The 17,647-nt window shown below is 29.2% G+C and overlaps 1 protein-coding gene and 1 pseudogene across 2 annotated transcripts; both read right to left on the reverse strand.

Moving 5' to 3' along the window:
• Window positions 1-2,833: 2,833 nt before the first annotated feature.
• Window positions 2,834-6,653, reverse strand: LOC114375460 (annotated as a pseudogene).
• Window positions 6,654-9,480: 2,827 nt separating this feature from the next.
• LOC114377211 (annexin-like protein RJ4) lies at window positions 9,481-16,686 on the reverse strand. Of its 2 annotated transcripts, none has more exons than XM_028335632.1 (6): window positions 16,496-16,686; window positions 14,384-14,529; window positions 13,956-14,174; window positions 12,542-12,754; window positions 11,129-11,218; window positions 9,481-10,021 (listed from the first exon to the last, which is right to left on the reverse strand). In XM_028335632.1, exons 1-6 carry the CDS (start codon window positions 16,566-16,568, stop codon window positions 9,824-9,826), a joined length of 939 nt encoding a protein of 312 aa, XP_028191433.1. In that variant the 5' UTR covers window positions 16,569-16,686; the 3' UTR covers window positions 9,481-9,823. The 2 variants fall into 2 exon arrangements, with proteins under 2 accessions (XP_028191433.1, XP_028191434.1); XM_028335633.1 differs by lacking the exon at window positions 16,496-16,686 and adding an exon at window positions 14,803-14,922.
• Window positions 16,687-17,647: the final 961 nt, after the last annotated feature.

Below are 17,647 nucleotides of genomic sequence, written 5' to 3' on the forward strand. Positions count from 1 at the left end.
CATTAAATAAAGTATTGTACTTTTTTTCTTCTTATCATCATCTTATCCTTAGTTTCAATTAGATATGTGTATGCTCCTAGGAACTACCGCTGAAGAGTCCTATTCATTTTATTCTTTAGGGTGTGGCATTTATCTAAAGTTTTTCTTAATCTGAATCCTTCATCGATTATTTTCTAGAAACATTTTTCCTTCCGGACAAATTGAAATTTTCCAATAAATCAATGTAAGAGATTTAAATAAATCATTGAAGGAACACTTTGAATTCATGTACAGATTTTTTAAATAGAAAAAAAATATCAATTGTATTAGTTATTTTAAAAAATTCGAGACATTGTTATGATTATTCATGTCTGCAACATCATCTACTTCAAGACCAATCAAGGTCACACTGTTTTACGAGAATACTTCAACTATGTGGGATCAGCACGGACTTAAAAGAACACTCAAATTGAGTGTATTTATCCCCAAGGCCTAGACTCTGAAGAGTCTGTCAGAGTCTTTCCTTCCTGATTCAGGATCTAGAAAATATTTTAACACATAGACTCTATCTATGAACTATACAAAATATACAACTCCTCAATTATTCTCAAAATAATTTTAACTTGTCGTGTCTCAAAGTAATTCAACTTGTCAAGTTTTCACATTGGATCCCATCATAATACTTGTCGCGCATTAACTATCGCTTTTAAAGGGTCTTACAGTCATGTAATTGTATGGTTCATAACTTACAACTCAATGCACACAACATCTCAATACACATGTGATCTCGCAATTTAACACATACTCAACTTGTCACTTACACATAGTTCATCACACTTTCATAATTCCAATACATCATGTTATCATGCTTCATGCATCATATACATAGCATACATTAATAATATTAATATGTTATGTTGATATGACTAATCATCTCATTAAAACATGCATTTAAAATCATATATGTATCATTAGAGTTTAAACTATGCAATACACGCAATTATTCAATTGTTTTCAAAATCATTTTAACTCGTCACGTCTCAAAGTGATTAGACTCATCGGGTTCCCCCAATGGAGTCCATCCTAAAACTCATCGCACATTAACTCATCGCCCTTAAAGGGTCTTACAGTTGTGTGATTGTATAGTTCATACCTCACAATTCAATGCATATAATATTTCAATACACATATATCTTACAATTCAACACATACTCAATTTATCACTTACACACAATCTCAATCACAATTTCATAATCTCAATTTAACAATGTATCACGCCTCATGAATCATATACACATCACACTGTAGGAATATTTGCATGACACAAAACATATATATATTAAATCAAACTATATTATTTTCAATTAAAAAGAGTTTCTACAACAATTAAATTAAAATTGTATCAAAAGAAATTACTACTAAGCACTAACTTTACAACTTTCTTTAATTTATTATTTTATTACTTTTATTATTACAATGTATATATAAAATGTTGATCATGATCGTGGGAAGATACAGGATAAGACAATAATTTGTATAAAATAAGCAACTAAAGAAAAGATTATTTAGAATATAATTCACGTTCTTTAATAAAGTGCAATTGACGTTCGTGATGCCAAATATCAAAAGTACAGTGGATTTTTTCAATCTACCGCAATATGCAAAACAAACATAGAGAGATTTTTTTCTTTTGACTATTTATTCTTTATCACAATATGCTAAATTCAAATATAAACTCATAACTCAAATTAACTAGTAAAGATATCATACTAATAATTCGATTTCATCAATTCACACTCAACCCTAGAACACATCAATTGGTTTGTCAAGTATATATAATTTGCAATTATAATTGTAAAGATAGAATTAAAATTGCATAAACACCCCAAAATTCATCCCATTTGATCCTCTAAGGATCCCAATGCATGTTCTCACTATTCTCCAATTATGAATAACTCATCCCTCACCTCTAAGCAGACTCACATGTGTAGTCTGACAGCGATAATGACATCTCTAGCGGTTCTTTAAGATTCTTCAAGTTTCTCCTCTGATCACTCTATTAGGGTTTCCAAGCATTAGAGAGAAAATGAGAAGGGATTGGAGCCTCAAATTCACTGTCTTTGTGCAAGGGGAATCTCCACACACATTATTTCGTAAATTCCAATGGTGATAATGTGCAGAAATATGTTCCAAATATAGTGTTTAAATTTTAGGATGATTCAACGATTAACGAGTTTGACATTGTAATTTTATTAGGACAGATTTATGTGTATGTGAAAAAAAAGAGGATTTTTAAAGAGAAAGACTCACGAATTTGGGAGGAAGAGAGAGGGTTTTATTTTTTTTACGAAAAGTGAAATGTTATTAACGTCTTTGTTTTCAATTTCTTTGGATGCTCCTTCAAGTATATTCCTTCACACACACACATTGCAAGACATCTCTAGATTATGTTTGGATTAAATTTAGGAAAGTATTTTTGCAAATTTCAATACACTAAATAAAGAAGAAAAAAATGTTATCTCTAAAATGAAAGTATTTTTGAACTCTCAACTTGAATTCAACTATATGTACTTATTTGTTGGCTTGATTTGTATTCTTGGCCTAGGTAATAATGGGCAATGACCATAGTTTAAGCTTAAAATAAAATTCAATGATTTTTACATCACGCTATTTACAAATTGTAGTTAAGGTTGAAATTGCCTTACAATTACTAAAATTACATAAAATTGGTCGGTTTGAAATAAATCGTGTTGGAAGAGAAATACTTAACTTATATGCACTTAGAGTCCCCAACCAAGATTAATGTACCCGAATTGTTTTAAATTCTTTGCTACCAGTATAAATGAAAAAAAAAAAAAAAAGGCACCCTTAATACTTATTGTGGAACTTGCTTCATTAATTGAGATCTTCAAGTTGCCTCATACAGCAAAGATAACAAAGGTTGGACTCGGTGAAAAGGGACTCATTGAGAGAAACAAACTTAGATAACAACTTCAGTCACAAATTTGACTGAAACCAATTACATGTATCCTTCAAATAAAAATAGATTACTCTTCTTTCCCCATCAAAGTGAGGAGGAACTTCTTGTAGTCTCAAGAAGTTTCCTTGGCTGCTACATGCTCAAGGTGAACAATGTTTCTCTTGTAATACATCTCTTTGATCTCCTTCAGGTCCTTCTCAGCCCTGGTGACAATCACACGTGTGAGGGCATCCTCATCAGTTCCAACATGTTCCATGGCATTGCAAAGAACCTGCACAATGGATTCAGGGTAAAAATTCTTGTATAACAATTGAATTTCATGTCATGTTCAAAGAAATAGAATTTCTTGTGTACTAATCTATGAAGCATGATACTTTAACATGATTAATGTCTAAAATCCAGACACTCCACACACATACAAACATAGAGACTCTAATGAAATGAAATATTAGTAACATATAACAAAATATCTAAATTGATGGTATATTCATCTTTATAAAACCAATTTTTTATGTTTTTTCAAGTGTATAAGTTGTATAAAGGTAACAACTTAAGTGTTCAAACCAATAAAAATAATTTTAAATTAATACCTAATAAGAAGTGGCAGACAAGTGTAAGGATGTATCAATGTCAAAAACGTGTCTAACACAACAAACAAGAGAGGTATTCATACTTCATAATACTAGTTAAGGATGACATAAAGTGATACGTGCGGAAAGAAGTATACAAGATTTTCACCTTTTGACAGTACTTCTTATGATCATTGATGCAACTAACGGCTAAATTGGCTGCCTTATGAAATTCATCAGATCCTTCATCGAACAATTTCTGCCACGGGAGAAAGGAACAAGTTAAGAAACTAACTACTCTTTAATTTTGTCCTGCATATGAGGTCTATGCATTTTTTTTCCTTTAAAATTATAAATTTGTAGAAGAATTTGTTTTAAATACATTAACAGTGTAAAGATTTTTTTAGACTATCATTTAATCATAAATAATAAGATTGTTAACTTTTGTAATAGTTACTTTTAATAATCACCTATAAGATGATTTCTTATGAGATGATACTGTAAAAAACTTTATATCGAAAGCATAGAAATTAAACTTTTTAAAGAGACAATCAAGAACGAAATAAGTATTTTTCAAATCTTAACAGTTGATGATTAAGAAAGCAGGCTCTTCTTTGTTGTACCTTAGTGATGGCAATGCCATGATCATCCCTGTAGCGATTGAAAGTAGCCACAAGTTGTCTTGCTCCTAGTAGTAAGGATCCTAATAATTTCTTCATTACTTTTATTCTTGTTTTTAATAGCCTCATGAAGAGCATCATCTTCAGATTGTGCCAATTTTGCATTAATTTCACTGCCACCATACCTAAATGAGCTTACCAACCCTACCAATATAGCTGCAAAAAATTGGCCAAACACTAATTAGATCAACAATAGTTCCCCTTAAGCATTTCACTATTGACTTCCTTGTGTGCAAATTCCATAGCTAGTGTAAATAAATAAAAATACGAAGTTATATATGACAAAACTTACAATAAAAAATTATTGCTTGAAGTTTCATTTCGTTAATCGGCTAGTAAATTAAAAGTTTGCATTAAAAGTCAACATAGATCGATTACCGAGGTAAAACTTCAATTCTAATGAAATCATGACACCAAAATACCTAATGAATTGTATCTAAATTTTGTTCAACATTGAGTTGCCTGGCGAAGATGGCCACTGGTATTAGCAGCCACATCTTCCTCCAAGGAACGCTTGTATTTGTTGTGGTAAGCACGTCTCACAACAAAAAGCTCTTCAGGTGAAAGGACACAAGAAATTTCCACAATCACTTGGTAGTTTTTGTCAGCACTCTTAAGGGCTATATTGGCCAACAAAGCCTCACGTTCGACATGTACATGTTCCAATATCCAACGGTACATTGCTTTATTTATAAAAAAAAAATTAACAATTAACATTTGTCAATAGAAAAAAAAAAAAAAAACTCTCTGTGTGGTACAACCCCACACCACACAACAACAATTAAGTTATTCATCACTGGATCAATAATAAAAGCAACCACAAAAATTCACAATAAACCTTTTGGAAATTATCGTAGCCAGTTTTGTGTACCTCAAAGTCACCAGAGAGCTCTGACTCAAGGCGTTTGATGAGATCCTCTTGGCAGAGATTCTGCTATATGTGCTTCTCTGATTTGAGTCCTTTGGGTAGCATTTCTATGGCCTAGTATTGCTATGATGGCTTTTCCATCAGCACCCCAACCTACAATGTTTTTAAAACCTATTAGTTTAGTGTGTGTTTGTTTTACACAAATCATGCATTCCAAAACAAGTTGAACCCGATTTTTGTGAGAGAAAGCTTTGATGTTCAACAATGATTGAAAACAAACACAGCCTTAGTAGTAGGCTTTTTTCTAGAGTGATACTTAAATCAATACTTTGAAAAATATGACATACTCATGAGCTATACTAAGTTTCTAACAAATTGTTAGCCTTGTATATAATGAAAAACCAACTTACTGATTGTTATGTGAGAATGAAGGATTTAAAAATTTGATCATGGAATTTGAATATGAAAACTTCTGATTAAATAAGTTTTGAAAAGGAAATGAAAAGTTGGATAAGTTACCTTTGACAGCCTTCCGGAGAGATTCTGTATCTTCCACTGGAGGGTGGTTGGAAGGAGCAATCAGCGTAGCCATGGTTGAATTGATTTTATTTTTTTTACTCTATGCTACTAGCTAGTTAAATTAAATATATATACACACGGGTGCAAGTTAGTTAATCTATTACCTGTGATACTGAACGTATTAGCTTCTGAGTTTACACTTTCCTCGGTTCAGAATTTATTTATTTAATTTTATTTTGTGAATTCTCTGTTCAGAAAGTGTCATATTCCATTTTTATATGACTTAATTGTAATTTTTTGCCTTAATTTCTTAATTTTTAATAAATTTTACCAAAAACAAATTAATTTGACGCATTTTATTTCAGTTTTTAATAAATTTACAAATTTTAATCTGTGTCATTCTCTCTTAACATAATTATACTTTTTACCTCAACATTATTCTTTGACAAATTATACACCCAATTTTTTATTTTTGACAAATTTTATCTCAATTTTTTTATTTTTGGCAAACTTTATCCCAATTTTTATGTTTATTAATGGATAAATATAACCGGATAAAATTCACAAATTTCTTAAAACTTGAAATAAAATGTGTTAAATTAAAAAGTTGGGAATAAAATTTGTCAAATTTTTTTTAAAAAAATTGGATGTAAAAAGCAGTTAAATTTTTTTATTTAAAACTTGGTCATACTAACGGGTATCTTAAAAGTATTAGTTAATAAATAATAAATATTTTTATTAATAATCATGATTAGTATCTTAAAAGTATTAATAAATAACGTAACAAAAAAAAGTATTAATAAAAAATATTTATATTAAAAAATAGGCTAAAATATTAGTTTTCTAAAGTACCCGTAGCACTTATTTCATCTAATGTTAAATATTTACTACTTCTATTTCTTATATATAAAGAAATATAATTAATATTTTTTTAATTAAAATGATGTCGTTGATCTCTCTTCTACATCAGAAAACCTACCTCCTTCTTCCTCTTTTCCAAGCTCTCCACGCACTATCACCAGCATCGAACAATGACCCACACCACCAAACCACAGATCATGACGTGGAGAGAGAAAGTCGTTTTAATGTTTTCTAAAATGGTGTCGTTTTCTAAAATGATGTCGTTTTAATGTTTTCTCTTCTCTTCTTCGAGGAATCGAAAATTTGTGATGAATCGAAAAAGTCTCTAAACTTGACGGGGAGAGAGAAAGAGAGAAACAAACAAAAAAAAAATGGAATAAAAAATGATTATGGTTCTATTACCCATAGAAAAAAAAATGGAATAAAAAATTATTATGGTTCTATTACCCATAGAAAAAAAAATTACACAAACACGTCGTTTCTACTCTTTAAAAATTAAAAAAAAAATAAAAAATCTTACGTGAAAGATCAAAAATATTAAAACTTGATTCGAAAATTTTTTTTATTAAAAATCAGATGTCAAAAACAAATATATATCAAAACCAAAAATATATTTAAGCATTTTAACTTCCTAATAATAAATGTACTATTCTTTTTTATTTATTTGTGACATGCGTATAAAATACTTAAGAATTAAGTAAAAATAAAGATATAATTAATATTGATTTAAAATTTTAAATGAGTAATTAAATAAATAAAATAATTTTAAAAAGAAATAGACAAATAAAAAATAAGGATAAAATATTTTTTATCCCTCAAAATATTTTAAAATTTAATTTTAATCATGTAATAATTTAATATATTTTTAATCCTTATATTTTAACATAAACAACTGTTTTTAGTCTCTAATGAATGATGAAAAGTGCATCAATTTTTGTAAATGTAAATTAAAAATACATTCATTTTTTTATATCAAATACCAAGATATTTTAATTGATAAAAAATGGTTTAAGTTAATATGTTACTCCTATCAATTCATATCTAGGTTGTGACACATTTGTTGACCATCTTAAACTAGTCACACATTGATTGTGACACAATTAACTATCTTGATTTTTTGAAACTCAATGCTCAAGAGACCATGGACCATTCTAAACATGCAACATACTTACCGACCTATCCATAGTTAAGGAGCCGATCTACCTCTTTCTTTGACTTATGGTATTATCTCAGTTTGTTTTAAGTGATGACTTACCTAACTTGAAACCATTTGATGGTTAGGATAGGATAACTATCATAGATGGATTCTAGAGTGCACAAGTACAGTGAGTCTTGCACCGTGCACAATTTAACTTTGTCTGTTAGATTTGGCGGCTAGATCTAGATGGTTAAGATGAAGGAATGTAATGGTGGTCCCCACCACAACCAATTATATATACTTATTTGCTCTTATAAAAAATGTACCCACGTGCAGCTGCAATGAATGTTGGTTACATACTCTCAAAATTGTACCTTTTTTTTTAAGGCAAACAAGAACTTAATTACGAGGGCACGAAGTGTGACCCTAAATAAATGTTAATTACATCATAATAAAGAATAACCAGACCTCAGAACACTATCAAGAACTAACTATACACATTGATAGCAGTCCATAGGACTAAGACACCAAATCGAGAATGAAATCCAACTCGAGCATAGTCCCTTATGTCTAAACCAGATCCATGACACACCTTTTATAAGTTAAATGACAGACTGGTCCTTGAAAGTTCGCTTTATTTTGAGTAAGCCATAAGCACCAACAAACAGCATGTCGTAACAGAAAACATGTATACAGGTAGACTAGATAGCACTGCATTTATCAAAGTTATTCTTCCACCAAGCCCCAATAGGGATCCCTAGAAACTTAAAAGGAATCATTGCAGAATAACAATACAAAAAATCTGAGGCACCATCAAGAAAGTCATTAGAAACATTTACACCATAGATCTTACTCTTAAGAAAATTTACCTTCAACTCAGACATAAGCTCAAAACTCCTTACGATGCCTTTGATTGCCAAATGTTCTACTAGCAAGCTTCCCCAACCAAAATGGAATCATCTGCATATGGGAGAGAAGGGAATATGAGATAGAGTCATTTATTCTGAACCCCTTAAAAACATCAACCAACTCCGCCTTCTTCACTAACCCACAAAGACCCTCCATCGCCATCAGAAAGAGAAAAGGTGCCAAAGGATCACCTTGTTTCAAACCCCGCTCCACTCCAAACTCCGCCATAGGACTACCATTAACCAAATAGACGTAGCTCCAGAACACACAATTGTTCTCACCCACTTCCTTCATATAGGATCAAACCCAAGATGCCTCATCATATAATCTAAGAAACTCCAGCAAACAGAATCTAGGCTTTTCCTAAGTCAATTTTGAAAAGAAAACAACCACGATTTCTGAACTTCACTTAATCAATAAGTTCATTTGTGACCACCACCTCGTCCAAAATAATACGACCGGGCATAAATGTAGTTTGACAAGGGGAAATAACAGACCCAAGAACCTTTTTCACCCGTAACGCTAATAACTTTGAAATGATCTTGTGCATACTCACAATCAACGAAATTGGTCCATAATCTGACAAAGATTGAGGATTATCCTTTTTCGGGATCAAAGCAATAAAGGAGGATGTTACAGCCTTCAGCAAAATACCTGATGAGTGAAACTCTTAAACAATTCCAAATATCTCATCTTTCAAGACACCACAACATGCTTTAAAGAAGGGGAAATTAAAGCCATCCGGACCGGGGCTTTTATCTTCATCGCAACTCCATACAGATTTAATCTCATCTTTGAAAAAAGCTCCTATCAGATGAAAGCTGTTTAAAATCAACACCTGGAAGAACCGGGTAATTTTCCTTCTAAGAGCTTCTGCTTCTCTTTAACGGTGTAAAGCTTCCACCCTTCCACCAAGCCAACAATTGAAAAATATTTTTTTTAAAAAATATAATTTATATAGAAGAACTTGCTACCGGTGCCTCTGCTGATTAGAATTTAAAATGAAGAATTCAAGTACATATAAATTTGTTATCAACCTTTCATTAAAAGCAAACCAGGTGAGGTAATAGCATAATCCAAAGGAAACACGCAGCATAGAGGTCCTCTAATAAGAGCATGCCAAGTACCAACACAACCCTAAGAAATGGCACGCATGCCCTCAAACAAGACACGAGTTCAAGTTGTCTCAAAAACTTAACCAGATATAACAAACTCTTACTGGAAAACTAACATAATGAAATCGCACAAACCAGAAACCAATGACATAATTAACAAAAACCCATTACTAAGATGCCCTTAGAGCAAGTTCTTAACTTAGTCTTATTTCCCCAAGAGAGTGAGGAGGAACTTCTTGTAGTCCCCAGAAGTTTCCTTGGACACTTCATCCTCAAGGTGAACACTGTTTCTCTTGTAGTAGAGCTCTTTGATGTCCTTCAGATCCTTCTCAGCCCTTGTAACAATCACACGGCTTAGTCCATCCTCGTCAGTTCCAAACTTCTTGACTGCATTGCGCAAAACCTATACATATAATGGAAAATTTTTAGGGTGAGTCATAGTATAAGAAATGTTATTAATTTATGATAAGAAACTATTTCTGTCAAAAATAGTGACGTGACTTATTCTATACCTAAGAGTCAGTATTCTAAACTATTTGATTAAAAAAGACGAGTTAAGAAATGTGATTAATTATGTGCCTATTTGGTTTTATCAAGAGTGTTTCAAAATCATGTCAAAGTAATACCAATTAAAGTAATTTTAAGTAAACACTTACATGTTTATAATCAGAAGTTGAAGAATTGATTAAGATAAAATAACTTAGATAGTTTTTATATTGAATTAAAAATTATACTAAATTTTATTAATAATTTACTTTTAGAATAAAAACATCTAAAAATAAATTATTTCACGTTAAAATCAATTTAAACTAATAAATTAGTTTGGCAAACACTGACCAACACAACCACATTTGATCTGATTATTAAACATACACTCAAATTTCAATACCAGAATACTCCCTCTAATCACAAATAATAAGAAGAAAAAAAAAACAAAAACATGCAGGCTAACAAAATAAAACTAGTTAACCATATTTAATTATATCAATTTTAATTTAAAAATAATTTTTTTTCAATTTATCCTTCAATGTAACTTAGTATTAAAGATAAAAAAGAATCATTGAGACTAACAACTCATTAAATTAAATAAAAGATATTTTAAAAATAATAACATTAAATAAAATAAAATTAGTTGAAACTTTCTTATATTTAATATATATATATATATATATATATATATATATATATATATATATATATATATTTGAGACCAATAATAAGAAATAAGGGGATTTTAGTATTGATGATGAGAGAAACGAGTTCCAATGATAAAAAAAAAATCAAAAAAGTTAGTAATTGAGGTGGATGTTATGACTCAAAGAAATTAAATTAGTATATGTGATGCATTCAGTTAAAAGTTAACGCTGACTCAAGTAAATTCATACGTTGTCCGTCACGTGTATAAATATAAATAAATACTAAATAAAAGCTCTATTTTCTAGCATGCAAATTAAACATTACTCGGTTTTTCTAAATGTTGTTTCACACTTGCATAAAGAGAGAACCTGACCTTCTCATAGTACTTCTTATGGTCATTGATGCAGCGAATAGCAGTGTGCAACACCTTGTGGAAGTCATCAGATGTTTGATCCAACAATTTCTGCAGAGATGATATACATAAAAACAAAATGGTTTTATACAAGTTTTTGCCCCCAATTATTTTGGACCAAACATGTTAAGAATAAGGCTTAACTGTAAAATTTGTCATCTTGTTTTACCAAATTGGTCTCTATTCTTTATTTTACTGAGTCCATATAATCCTAGTATACCTAAATACTCATTTGAATATTTAAAATAAAATATAATAGTAATATGGTTTAATTTTATAAAAAATAGTTCAAAATTCAAATTTTATTCTTTCTTAATTTATTATATTTTTATAATATAATATGTTATCTTTTAAAATATAATATATAATATTAAATTATATTTTCACATAAATTAACATACTTGTATTTATATAAGTTTTATTTTAATTTTATATATTATATTTATCTTTTAAAATAATACTTGTGAGTTAGTGATAACATTTTTTTATCTATATTAACATATACATGTTATCTATTGTAATATATATATAAAAAAATACTATCAATAAAGCACATACATAAATATTTTAAAAAATAAAAAATATTGACATTTTATTTAATTAGGTATCTTTACTATATAATTTAATTCTTTAAAAAAATTCCATACCTTATTAAATAAAATTAAATGTAAATAAAAAATACTATTATAATAAACAATAAAAATATCTTAATATTGATAAAAAAATACTATCATTAAATCACATATATAAAAAAATACTGTAATTTTATGAAATTATAATTTATATAAAAATATATACATTAAATATAAAATTTATATTATATTTTTATTATATAAAATAAATTTTGAATAATGTGATAAAAAAATACATAAGATTATAAAAATATAATATATAAAATAATAATAAAACTTATATAAGTATACATATTCTAATTTATGCGAAAATAAAATTTAATTTTATATATTATATTTTAAAAAATTATATTCTAAAAGATAATATATAAGATTATAAAAATATGATAAATTAAAAAAAATTAAATTATTTTTACATAAAATCTATATTAATACTATATTTTATACCAAATATTCAAATGAGCATTTGGTTGAAGTGGTAAAGGAGTGTGTTTTTTACTCCAATGACTATAATTCTAGTCATTTCTAAAGTATTTTTAGGAATTTCGATTTGATAAAACAAACAAAATACAAAAATGAATTTTATAATTAAACCAAAAAAATATTGAACTAAGAACATAATCATAAGAATGTTTTAGACTAAATTCTATCCAAAAAAATAGACCGATTCGATGGGAGGACCTTATTATACCCACACAAAAAAAAATGTTTTAGGAACAGAGGACATTCAATTCCTTTGTACCTTACTGATGGAAATTCCATGTTCATCTCTGTAGCGGTTGAAAGTTGCCACAAGTTGAGTTTTGCTTCTTGTAGTAAGGATCCTGATGACTTCTTCACTGTTGCCTTTCTTCTCCTTGACAGATTCATGAAGAACATTAGCTTCAGTTTGTGCAAATTTTACATTGATCTCATCACCCTCATACCTATATGAGGTCACCAATCCAACCAAAAGCTGCTCAAAATCAAACACAATCACCATTAGCACTCCTCAAAATTCTCATCAATAAACACCATTCAGTTGCTACAAAAACACTAATTCTTAATAATACCTATATCTATATGTATTATTAATCAAAACATTAAAATAACTGGTGATTTTAACACAAATTTTATCATTATTTCAATGCACCCTTTACTTTTGTGTAGTTGTAACTTGTGTGCTTTTAGTATTATTTTCGAATCAGAACTAGAGTTTCACCTTGTTAACCTGTAATGACCTATAATGCAAATTTTTATTACTCAGATTATTGAAGTGATACTTCTAAGAATGTGTTTTTAAACTCTTAAGAGTGTGTTTTACCAGAGAAGAATGAACATTTTCCACATTCCAATACAAAAACACAAAAGGAAGGGGGGGAGGGATGGCATGATATCCAACTTAACCGTATGTCACAAGCATACAATAGACTATGTTTGGCAAGATACTCACAGAGCTTACAAGTCTTCATTTGGCTGGCTTATAAAGTAATTTGACTAAATAATTTTAGTTGGAGAATATTACTCTTTAAGGTACTGTATCTAAGTTTTGTTGAGAAAATTGTATCCCCATTAGAATGACTTGCCTGACGGAGTTATAAGGTTGGTCGGATTTGATTCCTCCACTAACAAAAAATTAACAATTAACAACTAACATTTGTCAATAAAAAAATGACTTGTCTGGTGGATAATACTGTTTAAGGTATTGTGTCTAAGTTTTGTCGAGAAAATTGTATCCCCATTAGAATGATTTGTTTGACGGGGTTATAAGATTGGTCGAATTTGATTCCTCTACTAACAATTAACAACTATTATTTATCAATAAAAAAATGACTTGCCTCACGACTAATCCTGTTTAAGGTATTGTATCTAAGTTTTGTCGAGAAAATTATATCCCCATTAGAATAATTTGTCTGACGGAGTTATAAGGTTGGTTGAATTTAATTCCTCTACTAACAAAAGACTAACAATTAATAATTATTATTTGTCAATAAAAAAATGACTTGCCTGACGACTAATCCTGTTTAAGGTATTGTATCTAAGTTTTGTCAAGAAAATTATATTCCCATTAGAATGACTTGCCTCACGGAGTTATAAGGTTGGTCGGATTTTATTCTTCCACTAAAAAAACTAATAATTAATAATTATCATTTGTCAATAAAAAAAAAATGACTTGCCTGGCGAAGATTGCCGGTGGTGTTAGCTGCCACATCTTCCTCCAAGGAACACTTGTAGCGGCGGTGGTAGGCCCGCCTCACTGCCAAGAGCTCTTCAGCTGATAGGACACAAGCAATCTCAGCAATCACATGGTAGTCTTTGGTGCCATTCTTGATTGCCACATTCACCAAAACAGCATCACGATCCGCAGGCTGCAACATCCACCGGTACATAGCTCTCTGATTTGCATACATACACACCATCATTAATTTTTTTTTTATACAATAGTCGTACTAAGATTTGAACCTAAGATCTCATGCACACTATCTCAATCCTCCACTAGGCCAACACTAGTCCCGTCATTAATTTATAGTCATCACAATGTACAAAAAAAATGCTACATGATGAAATAGTTGGCAAAATTATGTGAATAATGTTCTTATGGTACCTCAAAGTCACCAGAGATCTCGGACTCAAGGCAAACGATGAGATCCTCTTGGTAAATCTCCTCATAAGCTTTTCTGATTTCTTGCCTCTGATGAACATTTCTGTGACCCAGTATTGCTATAATGGCCTTGTCATCAGCCCCCCATCCTAAACCATTAAATAAATATATATAATGTCACATTTTATATTTTATTATAAGGTGTTATGTTATCATATTGATCAATTATCTACAAAGACAATTCAAACATATATAAATTTATTAGAGCTCATAGATGATGATAACAAGTTTTCCATAAGTCACAATAAATTTTTGTTAATGGATTTTCAATATACAAGGAAAAAAGCAAAGCAAATTGATAGAATCAGTCAATCAAAATAAGACAATCTTTTTATGAAATGGTTAGTGAAATTTAATATAACCTTTGAAAGCATTTCGGAGAGCTTCAGCATCCTCAACCCGGGAATGGTGGCTAGGAGCAATAAGGGTAGCCATTAGTTGGATATATTTTTCTCTACTATCGACTTATGGTGGTTATGGAGTTTAGCTTGACACTTCTATTTATAATCTAATTACGTAATAATTCAAGTGGAGCTTGGTTTGAGTCTTTTGTATTTTTCTTTTAAAATAAAACAAAAAATAAGAGTAAAAATATGTTTAAAATTTAAAAAATATTTTATCTGAAACTAATTTTAAATATATTTTCAAAAATAATAAATTAACATTTTGAGTCTTTTCTAAAGAAATGCGTAATGACATCTTAGCATATTTTCTTCTTTATACATATTTTTTAAATCTTAAAAATTTTAAATTAAAAATAAAATATAAAAAAATAAACATTCAACCCAAACGGACCTATACTTTTCCTTTGTCTACGTTTGTTCAGAGCAAAAAGATTTTGTTTTACATTGTATATTTCGACCTCTTGTCAGGAAAAAATTAAGGAATATGTAGCCACACGCATTTTCCTATATTGGTATCTAGCAATGACTACGTTGTTTTTTCCTTGCTAAGTGATCAATACCAACGTCTTGGAAATGTAATATAAGTTGTTTAAAGATTACTGCTATTTGGGTGAATGGGTGGGTATTATTAATCATATCACCAATGTTTTTATTTAAAAGGAATACATTCCAGGCAGATTTAATATTTGCGATCTAACACTGCATATTAAAATGTTTTTAAAATGTTATTACTCTATGCTAATCCCTTTATTTGGAATAAGTGAAAAGTAGATAGAAAGAGCAAAAGGATAAGATAAAAATGTATTTATTGAAAACATTTATCCTTTAATAATAATAATACAAAAATAAGAAAAGAAAATAATAATAATAATAAAAGCAGAAATGATAATAAAATATTATTATACCTTTATCATTACAACATATAAAAACAAAATTATTATTTTATTTCATATAATAAAATTTTAAAATTTATCTTGAGATTTTAGTGATTTTTCTTTTTATATATATAAATTAAGAAATAATATCAGACTCGTGAACTATAAATAAAATTCTTTTAGAAAGAATATATATATATATATATATATATATAAAGTGCGTACAATGTTCAGTAACTCAGCTTTATCTTTTTTGTCGGTGACTCATCATTTACCCTTTGCGTATTCAAGCGATGCCTCGTTTTGGTTGGGAGGAGAAGAGGTGGTGAAAGAAAATAATATTTAAAAAAAAAATAACGAAAATTTTATGATATTTAAAAAAAATCTCCTATTTTTTCTCCAACTTTAAAAAACGATTATCTGTATTTTCCTTTTCATTACCATTTTTTCATAGCTATGTTTGTTAAAATTCGATCAATAAAAAAATATGCTATTAATTAGGATGGCCCTGCTCCCAATAGTTTTGGTATATCAAGAATGTCGGAAGTGGTTCAATTTTATAATTTTCCAGAATTATAAATTAGAAATACAAAATAGAGATATTCCCTAATGAAGAAATCACGAAAATCAATTAACTGGTCACAGGATGTAGCACATGAAAGAAAAGTTCAAAATCACAAAGAAATAATTATAATCAATTTATAAACAATACTATCTAGAAAAATTAAATACAAAGCAGACAAATTAAAATTAAAATTGTGTAAATTTATGCAAACCTTTGAAAGCCTGTTGGAGAGCCTCAGCATCTTGAGCAGAAGAAGTTTGGTTATGAACAACAAGGGTGGCCATTGAAGTATTGCTTCTTAGTTAACCTTTCCTTTCTCTCTCAGCTATGTGAATTCATTTTGCTTTCGTCACAATTTATATAGTGAAATTGGATCTTTGGAGTTAACGCCTTCACAGGATTATCGTGTTAGAACAATGCTTTTTCATGTTCTAATTAGTAGTACATTACAAATGTGCACTCTATTCAATAAGCATCTTTTGGCACGTTAATAAATCATGTGAAAAAAAATTACTACTATTTCAAAGAAAGTGTTGTAAAAAGAAACGGAAAGAGAGCTGGCTTCAGTTGTTGAGACTTGTTTGCTAGTAAAAATGGTGTGAAGAGTGATTCATGGTGAGGTGGTTTTTCGTCCCTTTCTGTTTGCATGAAAAACAAATGGCAAGAGATGACGTAGGATTCCTTCCCTTAACGATTATCTGTTTTTAATTTCAAATATACATATAGGAATTTATGAATTACTAAGGTTATAAAATATGCTGGTCATTTATTTATGGCTAAAATATATTTTTTTCTCGTAAATATAAAAATATTTTAAAAAAAATTTATCATATTTTTTATCCTTATAAAATTATGTGTACAACCTATATAAAAAAATATCATATTTAATATTGATTATATGCCTAATCAATATAAAAAATTATTATCATATATTTAAATTTATCTGAATATACATCTAAACAAAAAATAACATATTTTAATTTTATGAAAAAAAAAAATGAACAAAAAATTATGTGTACAACCTATATAAAAAAATATCATATTTTATCCTTTATTTATTTAAGATTAATAGTTATGTATTGTGGAAAGACTTTTACACAATAGATATACTGAATCAATTAGATGCCAATGCTGAGTTGGAAATCACTTGAGGAGGGGAGGAGACTTGCCAATGCTTTTCAGTTTCATTTAAATGATTTAGTGGAGGAGATAGAGTAGTGATAAAGGCATGCCCCAATTTTGGAGTGTATATGAGTGGAAATAAGAGAGGGATAGTGAGAAAAAATAAAGAGAGTAAAAATAATTAATGTGAAATGATATGATAAAAAAATAAAGAAAGAGATAAAGAGAAAAATGAAATGAG

Source organism: Glycine soja, chromosome 11 (assembly GCF_004193775.1).
Source record: "Glycine soja cultivar W05 chromosome 11, ASM419377v2, whole genome shotgun sequence".
Classification (NCBI taxonomy): domain Eukaryota; kingdom Viridiplantae; phylum Streptophyta; class Magnoliopsida; order Fabales; family Fabaceae; genus Glycine; species Glycine soja.

Excerpts from the sequence above, each read along its gene's own strand:
- LOC114377211 (XM_028335632.1), bottom strand. The coding sequence starts at position 16,568 with ATGGCCACCCTTGTTGTTCATAACCAAACTTCTTCTGCTCAAGATGCT. Across the intron at positions 14,530-16,495 it reads TCTCCAACAGGCTTTCAAAG|GATGGGGGGCTGATGACAAG; the intron begins GTTTGCATAAAT and ends TTAATGGTTTAG. Across the intron at positions 11,219-12,541 it reads ATGGAATTTCCATCAGTAAG|AAATTGTTGGATCAAACATC; the intron begins GTACAAAGGAAT and ends TCATCTCTGCAG.